Source organism: Acanthisitta chloris, unplaced genomic scaffold, assembly GCF_000695815.1.
Source record: "Acanthisitta chloris isolate BGI_N310 unplaced genomic scaffold, ASM69581v1 scaffold15843, whole genome shotgun sequence".
Classification (NCBI taxonomy): Eukaryota; Metazoa; Chordata; class Aves; order Passeriformes; family Acanthisittidae; genus Acanthisitta; species Acanthisitta chloris.
The window spans coordinates 7,014-15,627 of NW_008666705.1; the positions used below are offsets into that span (position 1 = coordinate 7,014).

Below are 8,614 nucleotides of genomic sequence, written 5' to 3' on the forward strand. Positions count from 1 at the left end.
GATGGTGGGCTGACCAGGCACAGACTTCTGCAGCTCTCCACTGAAATGCAAGGCACACAGAAAACAGCAGACCTATGTTAATCTCTTTCCAAATCCCACTACTGCCACAGATATGACGTAACTCATGTGTCCAGGCACATAGTTGCCTACCAACAGCTGCAACAGAAGTTACACTCTAGTGCACTTCCTTGCTCTTTGTTTGCCCTGTTTTTCTTTCTCCTCTTTTCTCATATGCTTCCAATGCAATTGCCTCTCACTACTTTTCTACCTTCTCTTTTTCCCTTTAAGGTGTCCATCTTCCCCCTTAGTTTCTTTTTTCCTCTCAACATCCACTTCCTCCTTAGATCAACCATTTACCTCTGCAGGTCTCCCTGAAGCATCACTTGCCCCTTCCAGCTCTCACCAGTGACCCACACACTGGCACACAAAGTGAAGAGACTCCTCACATGCTGATGGGAGATCAGGATGGTGACCATAAACTTTCTAGTTTCCTTAGCACCCAATAGGCAGTAACACCGTGCAACTCTCCTTTTCGAGATTTCGGATTCTGAGGGTACCTGTTCTTTCAAGACACTTACCTGCATGCAGAGACGACACTGGCAACGGCCTTTAATAGCTCCTCCTGCAATAGGTAAAGCAGACGCAACTGAGAAATGCTACACAGCTAAATGGCACAGACCTGCCATTGTACTGCCCTTGTACTTCACTGCAAGAGGGAGTGGGAAAATATGCCAGCAGCACCAGCCTGAAGAAGCGATGTCTGTCTGGTCTGTCTCCTGCCACTTCTGTTGTAGAGGCAGCAGAGTACTTGGCTTTCAACCTGCCCTGAACTGGCAGCAGAAAGGGGCCTTGCAGCACCTCTGAGCACATGCTAGTACCTCTCAAAGCTAGAATACGGTGCAATGGAAATAGCCTTAAGTGTGAACCCAAGTCCCAAAGTAATCTGAACTTCACCTACTGAACTTCCCTGTCATTTCTATATCTGTTAAATGCAGGGCAAAAGACCGACTGCCTATGTCAGAGTTCTTACATGCGCTGCTCTGCAGCACAAAACTCTGCATTTCCTGGCTCAAGGGCCACTCACTGCTGGCCTTACAGCAATCCAGTTCCCTCTTTACCTTCCCAGTCCAGGTTCTCCCTGGCAAGCCTTGCAGCAGTGCGGAGAGCACTATTCCCAGGTGTGGTGGTACAAGAGAGCCCGTCTGTTTGGCAATTGATGCCATGGCAGCTGCTCCCTGGGCTTTCATCTTCCAGGACTGGGACTGCAGAGCCCTCTGGGTGATGGCTATCAACTCCTGCATATACAGCCTGATGCCACCCTGAGTACCTGCATGTCAAATGAAGGAAAACTGCAATTATGCCACAACATAAAGAAAAATCTAATCTTCTTAAAAAACCCTGCAATACTCTCACAAACAAACAACCCATTCCAACCCCCCACCCCCAAAAAGAACCAAAATCCAAACAACCAGTTACAGATTTATTGTAAGTTTTGGCCATGAAATACATCAGAAAGGCCTAGTTCAAGCAAAGGGCTGAAGAATTCTTCCCACGCTGGTTGAAGATGGGTTTGTTTTCTAGGGGCATCCAAAGAAAGTCTTTGGTGTGTATGTAGACACAGAGCTCATTTCACCCAGCATAGAAGACACCAGACATTGTGTTAGACTGTTTAAGGAATACAAGTTTGGTTTTTTCCCTTTCAACAACAGGTCACTAGAAAACCTTTTTACAGCTCCTTTCCTAGACTCCAGAAAAGTTATCTGGTGACTGAGGGACCAGGTCTGAAATCATGTCATAGAAGAAGTCAGCAAAACAATTTCATCATGCATCTAGATCCTCCTTTACAGATACAACAGCCCTTCTATAGCACAGACTCATTCACTAAGGTTAAAACCACAGGTACTACCAGACAGACCTTCAACTCGAGACACAGGCCAAAGTGCTCTGTAACTTGAGAGGGTGCAGCAGGCCTTAAAGGCTGGCATCAAAATTTCCAAAGATGTCCAGTTACATGCACCATGATCAGGGCCGTATCACAGTGGCATTCAGTGTCTCACCATCTTAAAATACTTCTTCTGTGTCCGTGTATCCTAGTGATCAACACCCCTGTAATTACTTTAAATAGCCAAAGGAGATAACTTGCTGAAACTCACACAAGAAACCTACAGCAAGGAAGAAAATGGAAACAAGCTTCTCAGGTTTCTTCCCATGAGAACTCTATTTCCAAAATGGATTTCCAGAATGCAAGATATTTCTTGCCCCATGCTTCCTAGAAAGCTTTTACCACTCTTAATGCAACTTACCAGGTACGTTTTCCTGCCAAACTTCAGCCCATAGAGTAGAATTCTCCTTCTCTTTCTCCTCCTCAGGAATCTCATGCATTCCAAGAAAAGCCAATGGCAGTACATGCTTGGCATGATTCTTCAGTACATCTGGACTGTAGCGTCCCATAGCATGCACAGTTAAAGCACAGGCTGCTCTGTAAACTGGCTCTGAAGAAGCAAAACAAGCCACATTATGACTGGGAAGCATTATCCTTTCAACAGCTTGGTCTGCCTCTTGGGAAGCAGAGGAATGCACAGTATTGTATAATGATGTATAGGAATTACTCATCCAGTGAAATCAAGCATTACAATATAGAAATGTTTCTTTACTAGTTCTTGCTACTACCAGAGAGAGACTTTTTCTGCAGTGTATTCTGTAACTGAATACCACAGAAGCAATGTACCTTCTTTCTCCATGTACCAACTGCTGAGTTTGTGCAGCAGCTTCTCAGTGCTACTGTCCCGGGAAGTCTGTAACACAGAAGAGACTCAAATCACTCAAACACTTCAAAGAAGACCGACAACAAAAAATGCAAAATTAAACCTAAAACTTTGTCAAACCCCAACTCACCCGGACTAGATGCCCCATGGCAAAGGCAAAAGACTTTTGTACCACACTGTTGCGATCAGTCAGGCCACTAAGTAATGCGCTCATGAGTTTGCCTGTTGGAAGAGACTTTGCTTTATCAGAACTATCATGTTTTTATTGCCATAGCAAGAGTTACAATAGCCTGCATTTCATTAGACTCCCCAAACTTAGGAATTTTCCCCATAGCTCATATGAAGGAACAAGTGCCTATTGGCAGAGCTGCACTAACACAGGCATTGCTAGTCTGCACCAAGACAGCTGAGAGGTATTTTTCCTGCTGGGTGCTAGTGAATTCCCTCAAGTGTTTCCTCTGCTTCTCCCGGTACTTAACATCCCCAGGACCTAACCCCAGCATGCCAATCTCATACAGAGAAGGCAACTTTGATCAGCTGTCTGATGAAAATACATATGTAAAGATCATTCTTGCAATAAAATCAAGGCAAGAAATACCACAGCAACAAAAAGCACCTTTAAAACCTGACACTAGAAGAAAGGCTTACCCGAATAAGGTGTTAAGTCTTGAGGGCACTGTGTGGTTAATGACACAATTACACTGGCACAGCCTCCCTGGAAGATTGCAAAGGAAAACAAAGATAAGATGAAACAATATTACCCCCTGGTTATTACTGTTAATACTTGCTGTGGTGCTATATGCATTTGTATGACATGATCTAGACCCACTCAGCTTCTATCCTGGTAAGCCAGGAGCCAAGGGCTGAAGCAGTAAAACAGTTTTTAAAAAAATGAATGACAAGAATTGAACTAGGAAGTGAAAAAGCATCCACACTCAGTATAGATTGTCCTGGAAGATTTAAAGCAATTAAGGCCAACCTTCTGGAGTCAGGTATCACAAAGCACAGCAGCCATGTAGTCCAGGGGAGGTTAGAGCAGCACACATTCAGAAAAGTGATGCAGCAGATTGGGACTCAGGTGTAAAACTACTCTAGTATGAATGAGCCCAAGCTGTCACTTTAAGAGACATAGTCAAAAGAACCATATTTACACTGACACTGCTCTGTATTTCCTTCTTCATTTTCAAATTGAACTATTAAAACCACAGACATACCTTAGTGCCAAGGCCTAGACCACTTTTGATCAGTTCACACAGACGAGGAACCAGCTCACCCAGGACGGACACATCCAGATACTGCAAGCTCTAGAGAAAGGCAAGGGAGAAGAGAGAAAGGGGGGAAAAAACCTTAATGGAATAAAGAAAGGTAATGGTGGCAGACTTAAGCTGATGTACTTTCAGCTGAGGCTGCCTCAGCTCTGCAGGCTGTTCCTCAGCTGCATTGTGAGAGTGCTACATGATGAGAAAACGGCACCACAAAGTGGCTTCCATCACATACAGTTTCTCTTGTCCCACTTCTCTGCTGAGCTGACCCTGCCAAAATTATCATTGGCTGGAATTGCACTCCAAGTCTTCAGAAAGCTTAAAAGTAACACACTAGCGAGGACACTTTTTGGAGAGAGAAAGAGATGCAGAAATGTGCATATCTTGCGACAAAACCCAGCATTTCCCCAACTATCTGAAACCAGGAAGCAGTAACATATCCAAACTAGACAATGAAATGAAACTAGTCAAGACAAATCAGTGGTATAAATGACAGAAAGGTACAAGAGGGATGCTTAACACATTACAAGAGGAGACCCATATCCAGTATCTGAAGGAGGCCTACATGGAAGCTAGAGAGGGACTCTGTTAGAAACTGTAGTGATATGACAAGGAGTAATGGGTATAAATTGAAAGATTAGAAATTTAGATTAGATATTAGGAAGAAACCTTTCACTGTGAGGATGGTAGGACATTGGAACAGGTTGCCCAGAGAGGTTGTGGATGCCCCAACCCTGGCAGTGTTCAAAGCCAGGTTGGATAAAGCGTTGAGCAACCTGGTCTGGTCAGGAGGTGTCCCGGCCCATGGCGGGGGGGGGTGGTTGGAACTAGATGATCTTTAAGGTCCATTCCAACCCTTATCATTCTATGATTCTACCATTATTGGTATAATTTCTAATCTCCTATGCCTAAAATGTCACTGGGCAAAACAGAAAGCCTCATGTTACCAGCAGTCTGTGTGGCACACTCTCTGCAGAGGGGAGATCCATTCTCTCGCAAATTCTGCTAAATGACAATAACCCTTTCTGAGCTTCGGAAGTCAGATAAGCTGTTATTCTCCACTCCAGCATTAGTATGGTGAAGGGAATAATCCATACCAACTCTCACACAGCCCCAGAATATGAAGAAGGCTGCTTATAAGCCAGGACATCTTCATACTACTCCAGGGACACAAGACACAGATATCTCTCCCCTCCCTCTAGGAAATCCCAATCAATGATCAGGGCACCACAACTGTCCTCCCAGGGCTGCCAGAGGAGAGACATGGCCTGGAGGAAGGACAAGAGCAGCTGCTGCAGCCTGCAGGACAACAGTGAGTACACTTTTACATGGAGCCTTTCATTCCCAACCACTTCATACACTATTAATAGAAAGCACTTTGCCTGACACCAACACTTGGAAGGCTTGCTGTTGGATTTCCATAAGCAGAGGGAAAAATAGCTCTGGTGGCTATGCTTCTCCTAAAACTTGCTCAGCACTCACATCCCCTACCTCCCCACATGCCCCTGGCTGTGTGCAGTGCCTGAGTAGAAAAGAGAGATCTTTTGTTTGGGAAGGAACAGGTTCTTATAGAGGGCAAGCAGCTCTGCAAAACAGAGTTGGGGAATCAGCAACTCCTCCTCCAGCAGCAGGAAATTATGGTGCCAAACACCAGCTCCTGACAGTGATTTCAGTGATATCAACGTTTTCCATAAATATTTCCACCATCAAAGCAAGGGCAAGGCCTAGGCAGAGACATCTAAGGCACCACAAAGCAACAGCTGAACAGCATCTGTACCTTGAGGACAATAACTACCATCAGTTGAAGGCCCAGGTGAGAAGCTGACTATGGAACTATGGGCCAGAGATGAAGAAAAAAGTTAGCTAACATAATCCAAAACCACCTAAGCTCCTGTTCAATGAAAGGCACATGAAATATGCTCCCTACATCAAAGCAGGCAGGTCTCCAGGCGGAGAAACAATCCGCCTGATTCCAAATGGAGCCAAGGTTATTCACAACTGATCTGAGGCACAAGCTTTGGTGACAGGATGAGAAGTCAGTCCTAGAAAAAGTAGGTGGACAGACACCCCCATGGAGATGTGATAATAAAATGAACCCTGAAGAGGTATTCCGTAAAGCTCCCATTTTAATTCCTGTTCTTCTACAACACACTGAAACCCTGAAACAAGTACTTACCATGTTAATGGTTTCCATCATGGGAGATGACTTGACAGCACTAAGTCTGGCACTATCCATAGCATTCTAAAAACGAAACAAACAAAGAACAGGGAAATAAAACCCCAAACAAACCTGATTGTAAACACAGCATGAAAACAGTGGAAAGGGCAATATCAGCTGTAACTCACTACCTCACACCAGAATCCACTTCAGATGCATATAGACAAAGCAATTATATCTACAGTTATGAATGTTTCCCTTTCAGAGGCAGACAGATGTTCTAGCTAGAGTACAGGAGCTTAACCATGCAGTCCCAATGTCACATAAATGGGGGAAAAAAAAAAAGAGGGAAGAAGAGAGAAAATCCCACTCTGACCTATCTTTCACTCCCTTCTCCTTTGCAAAGGGCTGAGTTTGATCCTCCTCACAATGAAATTAACTAGATCTGCTTCTGAACAGTGAGGCTTGATCACTTTCCCAGAAGGCTGCTACTGATTAATATGGTTCTTTGAGAAAATTAAAGGATACACTACTGACATCCACCTCCAGTTCATAGTACTATGGCACATCTCCCAGTTTAAGTTACAACAAGTCCTGAAATTAATCCCTTGGGAAAAACAGTAGTGACTTTTAACATGAATTCTTATTAAGATTGTTCTTCACTTTCTGAAATATGCAGTGGTCTAGGGAATAAAAAAATCCTTCAAATAACCTCCCACATTTGTCCAGTCGTATTCCAATGACCAAACCTTTTCATAACTTACTAGCTATTTCTTGTTGCATCTTTGAACACCTTAACTAAATTTTCTATTTTTCTGTTCACTGAATCAAGTTTAAATCTTTGCTATGTCTGTTCTGTTGATACTTTCCCATTACAGCTGCACTTACTTTCTCTTGCTCTGTTGCAGAAAGGCTCAAATAATTGAGGACTTGAGGCTCCAGAACAGTCAAGGATTCCAGCAGGGCTGGAATAAGTTTTGGTGCATGAGGTTTCAGCATAGACCCAGCACTTTTACTGATCTTCACAAGAGTGTTAATGCTGGAAAGAGATTAACAGGAAGGTCAACAAGAGAAATGCAGATTGAGCTGAAAAACCTCTCCGGTCTACTCTAATCCAGATACACCAATATCAATTCACCTGCAAATAAAAATGTGTATTTTTCTGCTGAAGCAAAATCATACCCTAGCCCTCAGTTTCCAACTGATGTTATATCATGTGTTGACCAGGGATTGTTTACTTTGGCCAGGGTATCACAAAGGGAATGGGCAAAGAGGCAGTACTACAGACAGATATAGGAAGAGATCACACATCCTCACATTTTAAAGCAGCACTGGGCAAAGTCACCCAGAGACATCCATTGTCTTTGCCCAAGAAAAAACAAGTTACAATGATTCTGGGCCCCTCAGTTCAGGAGGGATGTTGAAGTGCTGGAGCAGGTCCAGAGAAGAGCAATGAGGCTGGTAAAGGGACTTGAGCACAAGTGCTATGAGGAAAGGCTGAGGGAGCTGGGATTGTTTAGCCTGGAGAAGAGAAGGCTCAGGGGAGACATTCTCGCCCTCTACAACTCCCTGAAAGGAGGCTGCAGTCAGGTGGGGGTTGGTCTATTCTCCCAGGCAACCAGCAGAAGGACAAGAGGGCATAGATTCAAGCTCTGCCAGGGGAGGTTTAGGTTAGATATTAGGAAAAGATTTTTTATGGCGAGAGTGATCAGGCATTGGAATGTGCTGCCCAGGGAGATGGTGGATTCACCATCCCTGGAGGTTTTCAAGATGAGACTGGATGTGGCACTTAGTGCCATGCTCTAGTAACCACAGTAGAGTTGGACTCAATGATCCCTGAGGTCTTTTCCAACCCAGCTGATTCTATGATCTATTAAAATATCACTTGTCATTTTCAAACTGACCACACCTCTCAGGACACATTTTAACAAGGGGTTTCGTATCTCCAAGAGGGATGAAAAAATCCAAAAAATACTATCTTGTGTTAGGAGTTTTCTAACTTTCCTAATAATTATTTTTGCAAAGACCAGCTAGCTACAGTCCAGGTCTGAATTTTCCAGTTTTTCTGTCCTTCAAGCAAGCAAATGAAGGAATAAACAAGGTTACAAAGTGACAACCATATAAAGTCCCTACACATCAAGGGACATTGAACCACTACAGACATAAAACATTATTTGAACCAACTGCAGCGACACCTGGAATTGAACTGTCACTACTCACAATCAGTTGTGAAATCAGAACCTGGCTGTTTGAAGAACCACCATGGGATTGTTTGTTTGCTAGCAGAACAGACATGCCTGTCCTAAAAGACAGCTTTGGTGCAGCACACTTCTTGCAGATCAGTTTGCCAGATGTGCAAGGAAAGAAGAACATCCTGCTGGGAACTGAATCTGCGTATTTGCTGTTTAAATTCAGGATGAAAAGGACTC

The 8,614-nt window shown here is 43.8% G+C and overlaps 1 protein-coding gene across 1 annotated transcript in view; it reads right to left on the reverse strand.

Annotated features, from left to right (window-relative positions):
- The window catches only part of KIAA0368 (KIAA0368 ortholog), a gene marked incomplete at its 5' end in the record, with an annotated part of 49,213 nt that overhangs the window by 4,122 nt on the left and 36,477 nt on the right, over positions 1 to 8,614 (reverse strand). The window contains 10 exon segments of the mRNA XM_009072248.1: positions 2 to 40; positions 579 to 622; positions 1,119 to 1,327; positions 2,304 to 2,492; positions 2,729 to 2,795; positions 2,896 to 2,987; positions 3,414 to 3,480; positions 3,980 to 4,069; positions 6,204 to 6,269; positions 7,074 to 7,224. Of these exon segments, the coding sequence (XP_009070496.1) occupies positions 2 to 40; positions 579 to 622; positions 1,119 to 1,327; positions 2,304 to 2,492; positions 2,729 to 2,795; positions 2,896 to 2,987; positions 3,414 to 3,480; positions 3,980 to 4,069; positions 6,204 to 6,269; positions 7,074 to 7,224 (1,014 nt within the window).